The 22,399-nt window shown below is 38.6% G+C and overlaps 1 protein-coding gene across 1 annotated transcript in view; it reads right to left on the bottom strand.

The window, feature by feature from the left end:
• Positions 1 to 22,399, bottom strand: part of slc8a2b (solute carrier family 8 member 2b) — a 112,762-nt gene that overhangs the window by 27,490 nt on the left and 62,873 nt on the right. Inside the window, exons 2-3 of the mRNA XM_079609992.1 lie at positions 11,790 to 12,263; positions 3,115 to 3,252 (exon numbers count right to left, since the gene is read on the bottom strand). Coding sequence (XP_079466118.1) covers positions 3,115 to 3,252; positions 11,790 to 12,170 — 519 coding nt within the window. The 5' untranslated portion in view covers positions 12,171 to 12,263. The remainder of the gene's footprint in view (positions 1 to 3,114; positions 3,253 to 11,789; positions 12,264 to 22,399) is intronic.

Genomic DNA, 22,399 nt, shown 5'->3' with positions numbered 1-22,399 from the left:
AAATGCGCATCCTGGCTGAAAACGGGGCTTTCCGGGACTCCGCGATTTCTTCGTGAATTCAGGAAGAAAAAGGCGCGGGTCGTGAGGACGGTAACGTACGTTCCTCTGCAGAAAAGCAGCCATCCAGCCGGTAAGCGCATCGATGCTGGTCTTTCTCCGTCGACGCTCACAAGCGGCGGGGGAGGGGAGATCCTCGGAGCTCGCCCATCCCTCGCTACCCGAAGCGAGGAGAGAACAGCAGTCGTCCTTCACAGACACGGCTTCATCTTCCTCATCCACGACGGACGCGGCGGCACACAGCGGCCCTTGTCCGTCGGTCAGAGAGTCGAGCGAAGCGGGCGGAGAAGCTAGCGGCAGCAGCGGCGAGCACCTCGTGGTGAAGGGAAGTTCCGGGCTCCGCTGAGCACGGCGCTTTTCACGGCGCGGCACTACAGCGGGCGGAAAAGGTGCAGCTTCAGTAAATGAACGCCAGGCGAGTCCGCAGAGTCACCGTAGGCATCAAATCACAGTGATGGCAGCCGCCATCGACGAGAGCTGAAGCTGCGTGATACTCACAGGCAGGAAACACAAGCACGTGGTCCCCGTCGCTGAGCGGGGCTCTACACGAGCCACAGGAGGTGCGAGACATCTTGAAAAAGACGCTCGGCTCTTTTAGTGTGGAAAAACTGTGTGACGCGACGGCGAACACACACACAAAACACACACACATAATGTAAAGGATATTCCACGCCGGAGAAGCGCAGCAGGGAACGGCGGCTGAAGGCGGCGATGACCAGCGGCTTCAGGTAAGGGCTCGTCCTGCTGAGGTGCTTGTATCCAAACGGCTGTGGCGGCTCGAATCAATCCAGCGATGCGTGCAGCTTCGTTGAATTTAAAAAAATCGGCGTGTTAGACAGCTATGCTCGTATTTATAGGCCTAGGCCACGCCTGTTTGGGCGGGAGGTGACGCAGAAGGGCGCGAAGCGTCCTCATTGGTCAGCGTCTCTGGCCTCGCATAGGCTGTGCTTTTCTGGCAGAGCAGCCAATGGGTGAGCTGTATTGCTCCGCCTAGGTTGTATGCTTCAGAAAAGCGTTTTACAATATTACAAAATTAAGGATTAATTTAAGGCTTCAATCTCGACAAAGAAATATCTTTCCCGTAGCGTTCTTTCGACGCAGTACGAGAGAACTCTACGTAAGAGAACACTGATGTTCACTTTCACAAGTTATAAGGATATTTTCTTGTCATAAAAAGAATGTGAAACACATGTATGTTATATCATTTTAAATATATTTTAAAGTTAATTTAAGTTTATTTTAAACACTTTAAGCATTATCGTATCGCATATCGAATATCGCATTATTTAAGGAGTTATCGCATATCGCATTTTTCTTCAATATCGCACAGCCCTTTGCTTTCTAAAATGTACATAAGCCCCGCCCCCGGGAACACGCAGTCCATGTTGAGAAGAGGAAGAGTTGTTGTAGTCGAGCACATTTGTGAGTCAGCTCAAACTTTAGCATCCGTCTTTTCACATGCAATAGAAAGTCACTCTGTGTGCATCTCACAACAGTTCCTACACGAGCGATTTATAGATTACCATGACATAATATGCTAATTGAAGATAGTTAACTCACATCAGCAACATAAGTTCATCAACTAACCATTCAGAGACGTCCTGTTGCTTCTACATGTTGTCACTTCTTCTTGAGTCTCTCCATCTTTGTCTGACTCCGGTTTAACATTAAAGGCAGAACAGTTTCTGTCATTTTAGTGTGTGTCCGCGTGAGGTAATTCGCAGCTGCTAACACACACGTGAGCTCTTGAAACCCCGCCCTCTGCAGAAGCTCATTTGCATTTAAAGGGCCAGGCACAAAACAGTGAGTTTTTGCAAACCATAAAAAGTGACAACTTTAACATGCTATATAAAATGGGGTATTTTGAGATAAAAACTTCACACACACACTCTGGGGACATCAGAGATTTATTTTACATCTTGTGAAAAGGGCATTTTACCACCTCTTTAATTAAGTTTTAGGGTTTACACAAAAGCAATGAACAAAAAATGTACAGTTTCGTGACAGATGATAACGTTGTGGAGTTCACACGGAGCTGCAAAAACTACTAAAAATGTTGTATTCTGCTGCCAGGCCAGTTGTTGGCGATGTTACGTTGTAAAGAAAGACTACGCACCAGTAGACTGAAAATGTAACGGATGCGCTCGACATCACCGATTTAAAAAAGTATCCACAAATTTTCACAGACAATAACGGTATAGTTTTCAAAAACTTGCACTTTGAAACCCGTTTTCAAAAGTTTGCGTTTTCAGGCCCCCAAAACGCTGTTGTTGTGTAAATGAACGGTCAAAACGCATGAAAAAGTTTTCAGTTTTTAGTTGAAATCAGTGTGTAAACGGCCCCTTGGTTATTTAAGTACATCAACTTGAACAAAAACTGAACAAAAATAAGAAATGTTGCCTTGTCAACTAGCTGAAGTAATAAATGTAATATTAAATACATGTATACAATGAATTAAATCAAATAAAATTTACATAAAATATACATTATTAATGTACATCAATGTTTTTTTTTTCTTCAAATAAAGAAAATGTTTTTATGGGTTTCATTTTAGTTTTAGTTAACAATAATAACCCTGCATCACAGCCTGCCAAAATTCATGACTAATGTAAGTACTTTTGAAAGTTTCTTGTATTCTACACTTTTTTTATGTGCCTGTGGTGCGAGCAAGACGAGTCACAATATTTATATCAATTTTCCCAGAAAGATAGAAAGACTTAGAAATAAGAAAAGTAGATAGATAGAAAGAAAAGTAAATTTTAAAATGCTAAAAGTTCTCACAGCTAAAAGACAAAGCTAAAGCCACAAAACATATATTTTATTTTCATGAATCTATAAATTATGGATCGTGCTTCAATGCAAACAGAATGAACAGAGACAAAGCACCACCTAAATTATGAGCTGTAATGTTGCTAATGAAATAGTAAAACCCCAGGCTACGCTAATGAGGGTTTAGCCATCTGCTGTGAATGCAATTAGTAGTTAAGCAGTTAATTGCCCCAAAAAAAGGCTTCCTAACTAGTCCATTTGTCATTTTAAAGTCTCACCCTGACCCACCTCAATGACTGACAGGAGAATTTCAGGGGCGGAGGATCCAAGCGCCATCAGCGTCAAATTCGACACGGTCTCGTTCCAGATTCTCACAGTGGCCACAGACGTCTCTCCGCTGGGCATGGTGATGGTCACTTCTTTTTCCTGGGTGAGCAGAAGGGAACATGTTAAGGATACAGACAGCTAGTCATTATTGCTCATTAAAGACTGACAGGATATTGCAGCAGGGTCGTCGTGCACCAGTTAGAACGGAATCGAGTTTGATTTGACCGTTCGCAAAGACCCGCCCCCCTTAGTTACTGTCGCTATTTTGTCGCTAAAATACATCGTAGAGCAGAGAGGAGACTGACAACACGCTGACAGACTGGACAGACCAGGTTAATTTTCGGTTACTTTTGTAATTAAATATATTAAACAAAGTCTCACCTTTCAAATTTGGTCATTTTTTAAAAGAAATTTAAACAATAAATACCGTTTTGTGGCTCTTTAATGTGTCGTGACTCGTGACAGATCGCTGTAGAGCCTCAGTTAAAGCTGCTTGTGAACCGATCATCTTCCTTCTAGTTCATTTAGCATCAAATAAACATGAATGAACATAAGAAGGAATGTTGTTTTGTTGAATGTTGTTCAAATGCTCCTATGTTAATCTACTAACTCCTGACTGCTTTGTCGGACAAAATGGCGGATGGCGAAGTATGATTGGTCAGATCACCAGTCAATCAAGCTCCATGCGAAGGGTCAAATTGAAACAAAAGTTGTGCATGTAAACATGTAAGGGATGAAAATATTCATATAGACCTATTCATAGATATTCACATCACAGAATTAAACTCTTATTAAAAAACAGTTTACAGAGACTAAAGTGGAGCTGAATTATAATCTTATATTCTCCGGTTACACACATATGAGAACTGTCAAACAGGTGCAGAAATGCGGTTCAATTTTAAATGTATGGATGGTTTGATTTAAACCATCAAAATATGCAGAAAATATTTTATATAAATAAGTACACTGCCGTTCAAAAATGTTTGGGATCGTACAAATTTTTAATGTTTTTTAAAAGAAGTCTCTTCTGCACACACCAAGGCTGGATTTATTTGATTACAAAAACAAAAACAAACCGTAAAATTGTGAAATATTATTACAATTTTAAATAACTGTTTTCTATTTTAATATATTATAAAATGTAATGTATTCCTGTGATCAAAGCTGAATTTTCAGCATCATTACTCCAGTCTTCAGTGTCACATGATCCTTCAGAAATCATTCTAATATGATGATTTGCGGCTCAAGAAACATTTATTATTATTATTATCAATGTTAAAAACAGTTTCAGGATGAAAAATCGGCAAACTGTATAAAAACCCTGAGGCACAGACAACTATCATAGCCTACTCACACTCCACAACTCAATAATGCGCCGCTATGCTGTCAGAGATCATAATTCTGGAATGGTGTTTTTATTGTTTGCACTTTCATTGCACCTGAAGTCAGTCAAACCGTCATGGTTCAGTTGTTTCTTTTGAGATAGAAGAGTTCAAGTCTTGTGTTTCTGCCTGGTTTGGCCTGGAGGCTCTAACGTGTGTGTGTGTGTGTGTGTGTGTGTGTGTGTGTGTGTGGCACAGCGTCTGATCCAGTGCAATGCAGAGCTGGAAACACTTCCCTTTATTAATTTGCAACTCGCTTTACAGGAATTATGACTACCGTTCAGAACGATGCATCTAAGGCAGTCTTGTGCCTGGATGTGTGAGACGCTCAAGTCAAGAAAGGACTGCTGATGCTGGTCTACAACCCAATGATTTTTTTTTACATTTTCTTTATGATTCAGTGCTAAAACATTCTAAAAGAAGGTAGAGATGTGTTAAAACAGGCTAGCAACATGGTAAAACATGCTAGCAACGTGCTAATTCAAGCTAGAAACATGTTAAACATGCTAATTAATTCTGGCGATGTGTTAAAACATGTTATCAACATGCTAATTCATACTAGCAATGTGTTAAAACATGTTATCAACATGCTTATTCATGTTAGCAATGTAGTCAAACATGGCAGTAACATGCCAATTCATACTAGCAATGTGTTAAACGATGTTATCAACAAGCTTATTCATGTTAGCAATGTAGTCAAACATGGCAGTAACATGCTTATTCATACTAGCAATGTGGTAAAACATTTTATCAACATGCTAATTCATACTAGCAATGTGGTAAAACATTTTATCAACATGCTAATTCATGTTAGCAATGTGGTAAAACATGGTAGTAACATGCCAATTCATACTAGCAATGTGTTAAAACACGTTATCAACATGCTAATTCATACTAGCAATGTGTTAAAACATGTTATCAACATGCTTATTTATGTTAGCAATGTAGTCAAACATGGTAGTAACATGCCAATTCATACTAGCAATGTGTTAAACCATGTTATCAACATGCTAATTCATACTAGCAATGTGTAAAACATGTTATCAACATGCTTATTCGTGTTATCAATGTAGTCAAACATGGCAGTAACATGCTAAGTCATACTAACAATGTGTTATCAACATGCTAAGTCATGTTAGCAATGTGATAAAACATGGTAGTAACATGCTAATTCATACCAGCAATGTGTGAAAACATGTTATCAACATGCTAATTCATGTTAGCAACATGCTAATTCATGTTAGCAACATGCTAATTCATGTTAGCAACATGCTAATTCATGTTAGCAACATGCTAAAAATGTGTTAAAACACATTACAATTATTTTTTACAATTATTCATGAGATCATTCAATGCATTATAAGGTGCATTACAAGGCATAATTAATGCATTAAAAAAACTTCTATAATGCATTATACATAAAGGCTTTTATGTAAAGTGTTACCAAACATTTTTATTGAATGTTTTAAGTTGCTTGGCTGTGCGTCGTCAACACCAAAATACACCTATTCAGATTTCTGCACTTTCATGCATACAGACAACAAAAACACTGGAGATTGTAATGTTTTGGCCTTTTCAAAATGTGCACAATAAACAGGCTCAGAGATGTTTAAAAATATTAGCTCTGTGCACGAGGCTTGCCGCTGACAGGCCAAACACACCTTCCTTGGCTAACATCTCCAGACTATTTTTGGTGGTCTCTGGTGCCGTTTTCACACTTGCATTTCCCATGACCCTGCAGACAAGGATGTTTTGACAAGGGTTGATGAGAATCTTTATAGGGGACGCTTTGATTAATGAGGTAGACTCAGAGCTGTTGGCTTTGATTTGGCAAAGGAGAGAAACTAACCGGAGAGAAAGAAAGCGACTGATTCCTCACAAAAGAACTCTGTTAGCCAATTTAGATTAACATTGTGACGCTATTATGTTTGTACCGGTGTCATTTTATCAGTGTTATACTATTATAGTTTTTATTAATATTTAGAATTATTATTTTTATTATTTTTTATTATTAGATATATTATATTTTAATTCATTTTAATTAAAGGATTTTGTAATTTTTAGCATTAAAAAAAGGTAAATTTAGTTTCTCAATGAATGTCTAAATTAATTTTCTAATCATGCTAAAATCATTCTAAAACTTGATAGGAATGTGTTAATTCATGCTACCAACATGGTAGTCATGCTAGCAAAGTGTTAAAACATGTTAACAACATGTTGATAATATGTTAAATCATGTTAGCACATGCTGAAGCATGCTAGCAATGTGTTAAATAATGTTATCAATGTGTTAAAATATGTTAAATCATGTTAGAAACATGTTAACAAAATGCTAATCATGCTATCAACATGTTAACAAATGTCCTAAAACATACTAACAACATGCTAATTCAACTAACAAATGTCCTAAAACATACTAACTGTCCTAAAACATACTAACTGTTCTAAAACAAATGTTCTAAAACATGATAATTCATGTTAGCAATGTGTTAAAACATTGTAGTAACATGCTAGCAATGTGCAAAAACATGTTATCAACATGGTAAAACTTGCTAACAATGATGTAATTAATGTTAACAAAATATGCTAATTAATGCTAGCATTGAGCTAAAACATGCTAGCAACACGCTAATCCATGTTAACAATGTGATAAAACATGTTAACAATGTACTAAAACATGCTAACAACATGCTAATTCGTGGTAACAATGTGTTAAAACATGTTAGCAACATGCTTATTCATGTTAACAATGTGCTAAAACATGCTAGTAACATGCTAATTCATCCTAACAATGTGCTAAAACATGCCAGCAACATGCTAAGTAATGTTAACAATGTGCTAAAACACGCTAATTCATGCTATCAATGTATTCAAATCTTCTACAAACATGTTAACAAACTGTAAAATAAAACTAGATACATGCTAAGACAAGCAAATCACATGATAAAACATACTAGGAAGCTATAAACATTTCAAACTTTCAGACAAGGCTTTGTAAAGCCAACATAAACATTTGTCCCAGCAAACTTTACTATAAACTATTATAGTGTTTATTAATGTTTTGAATTAGTTTACATTTTTATGTTTACAGGTTTCAATTTTAGTATAACTTCCAGTTTTTGTTATGTGCTTTTAGCATTTATTAGTTTTTGAAAATTTCTATAAAGTTTTAATTTATTTTTTAAATATATTTGTGACTATCGTGATGGTGCGTTAGTCACCTGCTACATCTGGCTATTACAAATTCAGCAGTTATGCATTAAAAGCTAGAGATTTAGATTTATTTGTCATTTTCTGGCTGAGAAACTGAAACTAAAGAATTGAAGGAAATCTAGGCTCCTTTATAAAAGCATTTTGACTAATTTTCCTCTTCCGACAGGTTTATGGCGCGTGAGTCAGTGGAGGTGATAAGAGTAGGCGATCTACCCTTGACAAGTGTTGACGAGTCAGGCGTTTTAGCAGAAAGACTGAAAAAAAACATCAAGCACACTGCAAGCATTTGCATCCCATTAAATGTTCAGAGGCTGGAGAAACAGTCACGATTGTTTTTATTTTAATAACGCCAATTACTAGCTAAAGTCAAGCTCAGGTGAAGGCTATACTTTTAAAAGAAGAGTTCGCCCAAAAATGAACGTTTTGTCATTGTTTACCCGGCCTCACATCTTTCCAAACCAAACGTGTGCAGCTTTTTCCATAAAACAAAAAGGAAAACTTTTTTATTAGTCTTCACTTTTCTACTTTATATAGGGTAACATTACAGAAAAAACAAAAAAACATACACTAAATTCCAAGTTTTCTGCAGACATACAATTACTTTATTTTATAAATTAATCTAATTATATGGTTTTCGCAAGTTTCATAACCAAATGCACCAGTTTGAATAGAGAGTGCATTTTCAGTGAATACTTACTTAATTTTCAAATTTGACAAATAATTTTATCCAAATCAACTACTCATTTACTGTACTGCTAGTGCCATGCTAACGTTTCAGAAGACTTGAAAATGTAAAATTTTTGGATGAACTATTCCTTTAACATACATGACAAATTGAACCGTTATTTACTGAATGTTCAACAATATCGCTTGTTAATGAACCCAACAATAAAAGGTCCAAGAACACCCTCACATTATATTAAAGAGGCCATATTATGACCTTTTGCAAAGTCTCGGTTTTGTTTTTGGGGTCTACAAGAAAAGGTTTTCATGCTTGAATGTTCATAACACACATTATTTTCCCATATCCTCCATAGTTGCAGCTCCTCTCTTCCCAGTCTGTCAGTAACGTTCTGTGGTGTGTTTCCCGAAAGCATCGTTAAACAACTATGGTCGCAAGTTCTGTCGTAATCAGCATATTTCAACGAGTCTGTGTTTCCCAAAACCATTGATCAACCGAACATTCGCAAACAACATCGCAAACTTGTGTGGTTGGAATGACGGCTCTCGACATGTGGTTAGAAGCAGAGTTTCTAGTTTGCATGACATGTGGACTTAAAAAATTCTTGTCTTGAGCAAAATAAGCACATTCAATCTGTATCTTTTATTTAGAATACAATCAAATGTCATTTACGTCTTTTAGTTTGTCAAGAGATTTAAAGTGTCGTTTCCTGACATGAACGCGGGAACTAGGGGTGCTGCAGGTGCTGCAGCACCCCCTGTTGGCACTGCAACACCCCCTTTGGCAAACTGTGATGACAATAAAATGATAGCTTATAAATATTTCTGGTTGTTGTTTCTGTTCCACGACATTTTGTATGTCACGTTTGGTGTGTGGGATGAAGAGATGGATCATTTTAGTTATTATTTAATTAAAAATTATTTAATTTATCTTCAGTGTGTAGTATTAGCCAATCAGATGTGCCTTGACGCGCCTACGCAGCACGCACACTCACGGCCCACACACAAGTTGCGCAACTACTACGAGCAGGATTGTAGTTCCCGCCGGCGAACTTCCCGGTAACTTTGGTGTACCGAAATCATCGTAAGGTAGAGACACGGTGTCTTACATCTCTGCGTCTTTTTCCTGCCGCCATGCAGGCCCAGATTTATATAAAGGATCGTTAAGCGTTTAAGAATGTCCCTCGGATATTAAAGACAGATTTGCATAGTCTGTTACTTTGTGGCACTTAGGCCTTTTTTTGGCCGTTATGCGGTTTGTGAACACTTAATCTACTTGTGGTTGTTTTAAAATAAACATTCCTGCGCGACAGAAATCCATGTCCGCGCGCGTCTGTGCATGTTTCCTAGCGACTGCAGCGCGCGCACATCTGAGCACACCGAAACGCTATTGAGCTATGAAAACATGACGAAACAAAAGTTTGTACATAATACAAATAAATGTATTTTTATTCATTATTTGCTTCTATTGTATTCCAATTTTTTGGCCTTCAAACACCTTAAAATGCACATATGTAGGTCCGAGAAATCCAAAATTTCTCGGGGGAGAACCCCCCTAAGCTGCCTATAACGACGCACCCTGTTTTATAAACAAACGCCCCTGCCTGCAGAACTGTATAGCACGGGGAATAAACTGTACTGTCTTTGATTGTGTGTCAGTATCCCCACCCCGCCGCCGCCTGCACCAGCACCCCCTGTCGAAAATGACTTCCCGCGCGCCTGTTTCCTGAAGACTGTGCATGTGCGAACGTGCTCTAGTACGTAAGAACGAGCCTATGATTGAATCAGGAAATAAAGCAAAATAACTGAGATAAAAAATGAGAAATAGTCCTCAGATGCCATGTCTGTAATTTATGTCAAAACATCTAGCGTTGATTTGATCTCAAACAGTTTCATTAAAAGAAGTTATTACTCCACCACGTGCGAGACGTCATAAACTAACGACCAATTTGCGACAATATGGTTTCGGGAAACAGTCGTAACTAGCTAGTTGATTTCTTCAACGATGCATCGTACTATGGTAAAGCAGCGACTTACGTCGTTGTACGGGAACACACCCCTGTTTAGTTCCTGTCTCTATGAAGCCCCTCCTTCTGAAAAGCACACTGTGCTCTGATTGGTCGGCTGGAACAGTGTGTTGTGATTGGTCAAGCGCTTCGAGTGTGTTTGGGAAATGTCCCGCCCCTTACCATAACCGCCAGTTTTAACACACTACAAACTAACTCAATCAGGCCCCGCCCCTTTATGTTGCGTATTAATTATTTAAATGAGGAATATTGTGACGTGTTCGTTCCCGGAAGAAACTCAAGACTATAATGGAGGCGTTTCAGGGAGTTCAGAAACACTGACACTGATATAGAGAATAACTTTTTCATGCTCAAAAAGAAACATTACACACAAAAGAAAGATGAACATGGAAAATTGCACAATAGGTCCTCTTTAATTATTTTACTGTCAGTCAATTAACAGAGGCACGAAATGCAACTCCTAAAGAGTGGCATACGAACCTTGGAAAATTATCATAAATCATAATCCTCTTTATGGTACACTGTAAACCCTAACGCTCAAAATAATGAATTGGTTTGAGTAGGACAAACTTAAATTAAACTAATTAGTTCACTTTTATGAGTATTTAGTACTTTTTTTTTTCAAGTTCACAGAACTGATATATTTTAAGTAAACTGAACTGTTTAATTGTTTTGAGTTTTATGAAATTATTTATTTTAATTTAGACAAACTTAAGTTTACCTGAAACGGCTGGGATGTCATATTTCCCAGCATGCTTTGCCGATGGCACTCGAAAGGGAGAGATGCTAAAATGTTAAAATTAAGTGTAATATAATGGGGGTTTTTTTCTGTGCAAGATTAATGTGAAGTAATTCGATTTAGTAGTGATTAATGTTTTGTAATGCTAATTTAGAAGAATTTAGAAGAATTTCTGTTAATGTTGGTTTTAGGATAGTTACCATCATGGTAACTGACAAGAGCTTGATTTGAGAGCAAATAAAACCTTTATATTGTTGCACTCATACAGCAAGTGCTTCTGTATAACATACTATTGCTAATATGTTAACAAATTAGTATGTTAGCTTGTTAAAGCTAGCTAAGTTTATACTAATAAAAGTGTTCACATTGAGATTACATGAACGGTTTAAGTTAATTGTATGTATTAGTGAACTCAAACATTTCAAGTTAAGAACAATTAAAGTGTATAAGTACAAAATAAAAATCTGCTAGTTCTGCTTGCATAAACGTTTTGAGTTTTGCCAACTTATTCGGGTTTACAGTGTAGACGGGAACTGTGATTTTGCAATTATAGCAAGATTATCAAGATTACGCAGAACAATGTGTGCAACTCACTTGTGACGTGATGACCTCGATGGATGCCATGAATCTGTCAGCGATGATGGACACTCCCAGAAACATGTACATGAGCGAGGCGAAATAGATGACGGCCCGCACGATCTGCTCTCCGAGACGGGGATTGACAGGCATCCACACGGGCAGGACGATCCCAGGTCTGCACGTGACGGGGTCGCTGCACGGCTTTTTCGGAGCGGGTAGGTCGCTGTCATCGGTCAGGTTACTGTAGAGCTCTGAGGGAATCTCCGACGGAGCGATGGAGGGCGGGAGAGACGGTTCTTCACGCTGGGATTCGGGAGAACAGGACGGGGGCAAAGAAAGGACGAGGACGAGACTCAGAAAGAGGATAGAAGAGCGCCGAGAGGAAAGCGGTGCCATGATCTCACTCCTCAAAAGGCTTCTGGAGTTCAGAGGAGGAGACGAAATAAAGGAGGTGATTGAACACGGAGAGGAACCAGCCCGCCAGGGGTCCTGGGGAGAAAAGAGTGAAGAAAAGAGACTTTAATGGCAAGAAAAGCAACCGAAAAGGCATCTGTAAATGTCATCATCAGAAAAACAAATCTCACGCAGCTTTAGAAGAACAGCACTCGCAATCCAACATAAATATCTCCAGGCTGCAGCTTTGTGCGGAGCAGCTCCTGCTCGCTTTTATAGCGGAGTAAATCAAGTAGATGATTATAAAAAAATATGTGAGATGCAGCAGAGACAGACCTTGGTGGAAGAATAGACTGAGTGCGTAGGCAACGACAGCGATTGCTTTCATTAGGTAAAACACGGTTACAAGGACAACACAAGTAAACATACTGCTGATGATAATGGATGGGATTTTTTTTTTAAGCGCTTAGCAACAGGATATTGAGAAGGGATGGACAACTCAAATAAGAATGAAATAATGTTGGCAGGACAGAGGATTATGTCCTCCGCAGGTCTCAGAGAGGGACATCTGTGTGTGTGTGCGAGGCTTTTATTAACTCAAATGCTCAAAAACCAAACTGTACTTCCACATAGAGTCAAACAAACACACACACACACACACACACACACACACACACACACACACACACACACACACACACACACACACACACACACACACACACACACACACACACACACACACACACACACACACACACACACACACAACCAAAGGAAACTTTTCATGCTCAGATGTTGCTCGTTCATAGCTTTAGAGACTGGGCCAGATTTACTATGAGCTTGCGTCAGCACAAACCCTCTTTTTGGCGTTAAAAAACTACTGTCAGGATTTACTAAAGAAACGCAGTGAAAAATTAGCGCTGAAAAGGCGAGGACAGGGATATTTTGCACATGCATTTGTAGGAGCTTCCCTTTCAGACGCAACATTTATAGGAGGAGAATATTTAAATGAATCATGCAAGGTGATTGACTAAGTTTTACGCTCGTCAATTTACTGATATTTTTGCGCCGTTATTTACCGCCCAAAAAAGCATGTCTTACATAAAGCAGACGCTCTTGGTAGATTGTGTTGGTCATTATGGAAATGATCCGGCTGCGTCTGTAATTCCCGAGCAGAACTTTTCCTCTCCCATCGGCACTTTTATGGGATTGCCCTGTTTAGGGTTAATTGACCCTGCCTTCGCAGGGAGTTTGATTGACAGGCGATCTGACCAATCATAATCCACCATCCACCGAATCTGCCATTTTTGTCCGACAAAGCAGTCAGGAGTTAGTAGATTAACATGGGAGGATTTGAACTTGAGAAGCGGAGTACTGACGCCTTTCCGCGGTTAAAACAACATTCCTTCTGATGTTCATTCATGTTTATTTGATGCTATAAATGAACTAGAAGGAAGAGATGATCGGTTCACAAGCAGCTTTAACTGATGCTCTACAGCGATCTGTCAGACACATTAAAGAGCCATAAAACGGTATTTATTGTTTAAATTTCTTTAAAAATAAATACCAAATTTGAAAGGTGAGACTTTGTTTAATATCAAAAGTAACCGAAAAGTAAGCTGGTCTGTCCTGTCTGTCAGCATGTTGTCAGTGTCCTCTCTGCTCCGCGATGTATTTTTCACTGCGTGAGAACATGGTGTGTGTGAGAGCGGCGTAGCTTGTCGGACATAGCGACAGTAACTAAGGGGGCGGGTCTTTGAATGGTCAATTCAGACGCTAATTTGCCCAGTTTAGTAAATCTGGCCCTAGAAATGGAGTAGCCTACTTATGTATCATTGCAGGCATCAACTTCGTCTCAGATGTATCTTCTCAAATATCTTAGGAGGAGAAAAAAATTATAAAAAGATTGCTGATGAACATGAACAGAATAGAGCTATTAAATCAATGTGGATATCCATTCCCAAACAAAATTTATTGAAATATTGAGAAATAAGATATTTAACAGAACAGATCTCATTTGTGATTTTATATGAACATTTCTTGTCAAACTCGAACTTTTTTTGTACCAGTGTTATTTAATATTATTTATATATTATTATAATATTTATGAATATATCGAATTAGCTTTTTGTTTTCAGATTTTATTTAAATTTGTTTTTTGTGATTGTCATTTTTTTTATATTAATATTTCAATAAAAAAATATATTCAATAGCTACAATTTATTACAAAAAATATAAATAACAGTTTTAGTAGATTTTATACTTCTGCATAAACTTATTTCAGTTAGTTGTCGAGGGAAAATTTTAATTTACATGTACGTTTTTCACGTTTTCCATCTAAAAAATGTTCTATCTATTTTTCATCTATTTTATTTAAGCTTTATTTTAATTACCACAATTTTTTTTAAATAGTTTTAGTATATAGTGAGCAACAACGACACTTAATAAGGAACTTCAGGAGAAACACATTAAGTCTCCTGAGCTATAAAAGAGCAAACTTTGAGCAATTTGATTTGGTATCGTGATACATATAAGCATCATTCAAGAGCCATTCTTCCTAAACTCGTCTAGGAGACGCATGTGCGATTATTGGGAGTTTTTCCCAGGAGAAACATCTGAGAAGCAGAACACTCCCTATGTAATCGAATTATTGTCTAGGAGAAACATTTTAGACATTAGAGATTTCATTAGTGATTTTTTTCTTTCCAACACGCACAGGCACACACACACACACACACACACACACACACACACACACACACACACACACACACACACACGCGCACGCACACACACGCACACGCACACACACACGCACACACACACACACACAGATTTATAACACAAGCGTGCACTGCTCTCTCTCTCTCTCTCCTTAAATATAATTTTACAGATATTTTTCTAAATTCAGAGCACATTATCCATACTCACTCACCCTTGTTTTTCTCTCTATTGTCTCTTTCTAAATGGCCTTATTCCATCACAGAGTAGCTCTGTGTCCAAAACAAAGTTTGAACTGCTCTCCCTTCCCTCAGTCAGAATACTAAACAGCGAGACAGAGCCGCATTGTGCTCGTGTTTCACGCAGTGATGGGTTGCATGGAGGATAGTGGGCTGCCCCCTCATTTCCCCTCATTAACACAGCATCTCTCTCTCTCTTGACGTAACAGCGTTCATATGACTGCGAGCTAGTCATTTGCGGAGAGCTAAACCCCCCAATATAGCAGCGTGGCAAACACTGAGTCATAATACAGCATGAGCTAAAATAACCTGGACGCAGAATCTGTCTTTGTTTCTAGTGCAAAACCACCTCAGGGACAGAACCGGCACTGAACTCATGTTTCTTTCAAATCGGCATATTAAAGGAGGTACAAAACAGCTGCTTTGAATATCACAGGAGACTGAGAGGAGTTCATGCTCGCTGCTTATGAGATGATGGAATGATAGACACTGAGAGAGAAACAGAAAAACTGATAGCAATTCATTTGAAATCAAACTAATTCAAACTCCAAACTGAGCCGCAGGACGGGTATGAGACGTAAACACACACATTAAAACCAGCCATCTATCCCAAAGTATGAGCAGCAGTAATAACGATGCTTGCCTTAGCAAACTATAAAAACTGACAACTTTATTGTTTGTACACTCTTAAAAATAAAGGTTCTTTATTGGCATCTTTGGAATTAATTAACATTCCATCGCACAGAAAGTTTTTATAGTGGAAAAAGTTCTGATTATTAAAAAGTTCCTAGCCAAAAGGAGAAAAATGTTCTTTGGAGAAAGTTCTTTGGGTAACCAAACGGTATCACTGCGAAAGCCACCTTTTGAAACCTTTTATTTTAAGAGTGTACATGATATGTTAAAGAGGACCTATTAATTATGCTTTTTTCCCACGTTCATCTTTTTTTAGTCTGTAATGTTTCTGTTTGAGCCTGAAAATTTCCAAAGCACAAATACACTCCAGTGCGAATTATTCTCTATATCAGTGTCACTGTTTCTGAACTCCCTGAAACGCCTCCATTGTAGTCTTGAGTTTTTCCGGGAACGAACACGTCACAATATTCCTCATTTAAATAATTCATACGCAGAATAAAGGGGTGGGGCCTGATTGAGTTAGTTAGTTGAGTGTTGAAACTCGAGGTTATGATAAGGGGCGGGGCATTTCCCAAACACACTCGAAGCGTTTGACCAATCACAACACACTGATCCAGCCGACCAATTAGAGCACAGTGTGCTTTTCAGAAGGAGGGGCTTCATAGAGACAGGAACTAAACAGAGCGTTACTGACAGACTGGGAAGAGAGGAGCCGCAACTATGGAGGATATGGGAAAATAAGGTGTTTTATGAACATTCAAGCATGAAAACATATTCTTGTAGAGCCCAAAAACAAGACTTTGAAAAAGGTCTCCTTTAATGTTTTTGCAATGTTTGTCATGCTAATGAAGTGTTTTGAAAGGAGAGAGAGAGAGAGAGAGAGAGAGAGAGAGAGAGAGAGAGAGAGAGAGAGAGAGAGAGAGAGAGAGAGAGAGAGAGAGAGAGAGAGAGTGTGAGAGTCCGGCTCATAGATATTCCCCCCACGACCAGGACGTTTCAATAGAGAGTCCACTGAAGGGCTGGTGAGGGCGATACATCACAGAGAAATGGAGCAGAAAGTAAAAACAAAAAAATGGTGAATAAAATATTGGATTAATTGAAGCAAATATTTCTATGAATCTCACGAAACCTGTCAGTAACATATTGGGTCAAATCAACAGGGGAAAAAAAAACAAGACAATATATTTTGCTTAAAAAAAATAAAGCATATATTTAGGAGCTTTTTTAGATTTTATTTTGTAGAATAAGCTTGCCCACCCTGCAGATTATTAAAGGATCATCAGAAATGTACTAATGGATGCAATTCACATAAAAACAGCAGCCCTTCCCCCAGTCAGTTATTGTTTAGAATTTTACACATTTTTCTATAGAGTTCTATATAGAAGCCTGGGTTCTTTACTCAATTTTAAAGAACCCTTTATGCCAAAATAGAGAAATGTCTTAAATTATGGCATAATACTTTCATGTTCATGTTTTACTTTTAATGATTACATTTTCTAACGATAAAGTAGGTTACAAGCTGCTTTATTCATAAAATATAATACAAAAATTGAAAATGAATTAAATTGGTTAAACTTTATTTTGATGATCCATATATATACATTCGTAACTTGTCAACTAACTCTCATTAGAGTATTAGTAGACTGTAGTAGGTTAGGGTTCGTTGTTTGGGTGAGTAGAATAAGTTGACATGTAGTTGCAAAGTTACTGTCGGTGGGAGCATTGAAAAAAGTGCTAGCTAATATTAAGCAGACAGTACAAATACTCTGAGAAGTTGCAAAATATTTTGCAAAGTTACTTATCATTAGTAGAATGTCTAAAGTGGCCCATTGAAATAAAGTGTTACCAACTTATTTAATTAAATCTAAATCTATAAAATCATCTCATGATGGAAACCCCTAAAAGGTTCTATATATGAAGCGCCTGATAAAACCCTTTAAAGTTCTATACGGAATCTTTTGTAGCATCACGGAATGCAAAAATAATAGTAAAATGTGCATTCCCAAACACTCGGCTTGCCTTCCATTGAAATATTCTTAACTGCCATGAAGCAAGATATCAGGCTTCATAATAGAAATTCTTACATTTTTCATTTTAAATTTGGGCCCTGGACAGGAGATTCACTATAATGCATCCTCTCTCTCTCCCTCTCTCTCTCTTCTGTCACACACACAAACATCCCCACGTGCGCCGTGATTCATCCATTTAGCTGTTTCAGCAAGTGCACTCAGAGGCCAAAGCCAGTGCGCACTGACCACAGCACACATATTTACACACACACACACACTGATGCAGCATTTCTTTTCAGGCTATTCTCAAACAGATGGAGAAGTTCACTCTTACATAAGCAAGTTATGTGCAACTATTCACACTGATAGAGCACTTAAAGCCATGGCGAGGCTAAACATAAATTCTTTATTCTACCAAAATGCTTTCCGGAAACACTCTTCCATGGCTCATTTCAGCCGCTGACCTTGAGCATCTGATAAATATGTGTCTGCTTGTGTAGAAATGCAAAACTTGAGGTCTTCTCCTTTTTACAGCCCTAAACTCACAGACTCATTTCTGTAAAACATTTTTCTTTTCAAGAGCTTTTACTTAACTAGTTTCCATTTTGTATCTTACTGGATCTATGTACTGATGTATCTTCTTGTTATACTTCTGTGTATTTTGTACTCCATGCCATGAGAAGCCGCACTTCTTAAAATGTATTATTCCTCATTTAATTATCAAGAAAACAGAAAAAAACAATGCATTACCCACACATTAAATGTTGCTGTGATGTTGAAAAGCAGATTTATCCATTCATATATTTAAAGACACAAGAATCAATTTCAACAGATTCTGTTACAGTACATGTACACAGAATATATAAAGAAATAAAAAAGTCTTAAAACAGCACGGATTTAAAATATGCAACTATTCTGAACTGTTGAACATTGCTGAACATTCAATGAACATTCAAACTGTTCTGAAAATTATAATCAACAATACTTACATTACACATGTTGACATAATACGCATTTAGCCAAGACTTTTTCTTGAAGCATTCGGATGAGATGGAACTTATCCAGATGAAATCTCACTCCTGCCCTCAGTTATCACGGCCGCTGTTCAAATGAAAGCTACAGGCCCCGGCGTGCATCACTGAGCATGTCAGGATACATTTACTGTGTGCTTTTAAAACGCACTGTGACATTTTACATTGCTGAATCTGGATTTGCAACTCAATTTAACCTTTCGAGTACAGAAAAACAATACTTCAGCATCATCTTTTCATCGCTGAAGGAATCTGTGGTGAGAGATGGGAGAAAGCTGAGATGCTTTCAATTTGAATAAATACTTTTTATGCATTTCATTTTAAACCAGATTCCTATTTACTTCTTAGGGTCATCTAAGATGCATTTTCATCAATCCGATCACAAGTGGACGACGCTACTATACAATACATGTGTAAACGGGGTCTGGAACGTTTTGAGCTTGTCAAAAACGCGTTAGACCAAGTTGCTATTGTAGAGTAGACGCTCAGGTGGTTGAATGTGAACATCCAAAAGACCGTAATTGTAACGGGACGTGTTGTGAGAAAGCTCACCGAAACAAGGCATTCAAACTTTGGTGCGCTGAACCAAAACACACGGATTTTGAATGAAATCGCAGTTGCCATCTGCGTCAAGTTTTGGGTGTAGCGCATTACTAAATAAGCAATTACAGTCAATTAAATATATTCCCTTTGAAAAAATAAAGTAAGGGATTACTCTTAATTTTTCTGTAATTAATTAGTTACTTCTGATGTAATTGCATTAAATACTGTATATATTATAGAACAATTCTAAATAAAACAATAGTGAATTTAACATCATAATTTAAAGTCTAATATAATGTTAAAATGTGGATAACAGTGTCACTGAAAAGTGGAGTAAATTAGATATTTACCATTGTTAATTTATTACATTTGATTATTTATTCAAAACAGAAGCCATGGAGCATGGCATAATATCCTGCTGCCCATATTGCAGGGTCTGAAATGATTTTGCATACTTAAAATATGCGTGACTGCCCTTTGAGCCTGTGCATATTGAGACACCCCACAGTTATTCGTCCCTTCACTGGACTGTTTATATATTCAATCATTTCCTTTGGCAGCTACTGCAGTGTTTACAAAACAAGAACAAGCAGCTAATGTCTCAAGTGAGCATGTCCTGGCTTGATTTCAGGTCATTTAAACGAGAAGCGGTTTCCTCTGATTCTGCTGAGGCTTCTGGGAAAAATCCTGATGTTCCTTCATTAATTCTTATAACATGGACGTGTCCACACGAAGCATAACCTTGTCTGCTGTCAAGAGTGCGTTATACTTGAATAGCATCTAATGACAGAAGAGCGTCTGATAACAGGAGCGTCTGATCCTAGAAGAGTGCCTGATGACACAAGCGTTTGATGCTTGAAGAGTGTCTGATGACGGGAGAGTGTATGATGACGGATAAGAGTGTCTGATGACAAATAAGAGTGTCTGATGATGACGGAAGAGTGTCTGATGACAGAAAAGTGTCTGATGACGGAAGAGTGTCTGATGACGGATAAGAGTGTCTGATGGCGGATAAGAGTGTCTGATGACGGAAGAGTGTCTGATGAAGGAAGAGTGTCTGATGACAGAAGAGTGTCTGATGACAGATAAGAGTGTCTGATGATGACGGATAAGAGTGTCTGATGACAGAAAAGTGTCTGATGACGGAAGAGTGTCTGATGACGGATAAGAGTGTCTGATGGCGGATAAGAGTGTCTGATGACGGAAGAGTGTCTGATGAAGGAAGAGTGTCTGATGACAGAAGAGTGTCTGATGACAGATAAGAGTGTCTGATGGCGGATAAGAGTGTCTGATGACGGAAGAGTGTCTGATGAAGGAAGAGTGTCTGATGACGGAAGAGTGTCTGATGACGGATAAGAGTGTCTGATGGCGGATAAGAGTGTCTGATGAAGGAAGAGTGTCTGATGACGGATAAGAGTGTCTGATGAAGGAATAGTGTCTGATGACAGAAGAGTGTCTGATGACAAATAAGAGTGTCTGATGACAGAAAAGTGTCTGATGACGGAAGAGTGTCTGATGACGGATAAGAGTGTCTGATGGCGGATAAGAGTGTCTGATGACGGAAGAGTGTCTGATGAAGGAAGAGTGTCTGATGACAGAAGAGTGTCTGATGACAGATAAGAGTGTCTGATGGCGGATAAGAGTGTCTGATGACGGAAGAGTGTCTGATGAAGGAAGAGTGTCTGATGACGGAAGAGTGTCTGATGACGGATAAGAGTGTCTGATGGCGGATAAGAGTGTCTGATGAAGGAAGAGTGTCTGATGACGGATAAGAGTGTCTGATGAAGGAAGAGTGTCTGATGGCGGATAAGAGTGTCTGATGAAGGAAGAGTGTCTGATGACAGAAAAGTGTCTGATGAAGGAAGAGTGCCTGATGACGGATAAGAGTGTCTAATGATGGATAAGAGTGTCTGATGACAGAAGAGTGTCTGATGACGGAAGAATGTCTGATGACGGATAAGAGTGTCTGATGACAGAAGAGTGTCTGATGACAGAAGAGTGTCTGATGAAGGAAGAATGTCTGATGACGGATAAGAGTGTCTGATGACGGAAGAGTGTCTGATGACGGAAGAGTGTCTGATGACAGAAGAGTGTCTGATGAAGGAAGAGTGTCTGATGACGGATAAGAGTGTCTGATAACAGAAGAGTGTCTGATGACGGATAAGAGTGTCTGATGACGGATAAGAGTGTCTGATGACGGATAAGAGTGTCTGATGACAGAAGAGTGTCTGATGAAGGAAGAATGTCTGATGACGGATAAGAGTGTCTGATGACGGAAGAATGTCTGATGACGGATAAGAGTGTCTGATGAAGGAAGAGTGTCTGATGACGGATAAGAGTGTCTGATGACATAAGAGTGTCTGATGAAGGAAGAATGTCTGATGACGGAAGAGTGTCTGATGACGGATAAGAGTGTCTGATGACCGAAGAGTGTCTGATGATGGATAAGAGTGTCTGATGACGGAAGAATGTCTGATGACGGATAAGAGTGTCTGATGAAGGATAAGAGTGTCTGATGACGGATAAGAGTGTCTGATGAAGGAAGAATGTCTGATGACGGAAGAGTGTCTGATGACGGATAAGAGTGTCTGATGACCGAAGAGTGTCTGATGATGGATAAGAGTGTCTGATGACGGAAGAATGTCTGATGACGGATAAGAGTGTCTGATGATGGATAAGAGTGTCTGATGACGGAAGAATGTCTGATGACGGATAAGAGTGTCTGATGACGGATAAGAGTGTCTGATGACAGAAGAGTGTCTGATGAAGGAAGAGTGTCTGATGACGGATAAGAGTGTCTGATAACAGAAGAATGTCTGATGACGGATAAGAGTGTCTGATGACGGAAGAATGTCTGATGACGGATATAAGAGTGTCTGATGACGGAAGAATGTCTGATGACGGATAAGAGTGTCTGATGAAGGAAGAATGTCTGATGATGGATAAGAGTGTCTGATGACGGAAGAATGTCTGATGACGGATAAGAGTGTCTGATGACGGAAGAATGTCTGATGACGGATAAGAGTGTCTGATGACGGAAGAATGTCTGATGA

Source organism: Phoxinus phoxinus (genome assembly GCF_949152265.1).
Source record: "Phoxinus phoxinus genome assembly, chromosome: 4".
In the NCBI taxonomy this organism is placed as follows: domain Eukaryota; kingdom Metazoa; phylum Chordata; class Actinopteri; order Cypriniformes; family Leuciscidae; genus Phoxinus; species Phoxinus phoxinus.
This window is presented reverse-complemented; position numbering and strand designations above follow the sequence as displayed.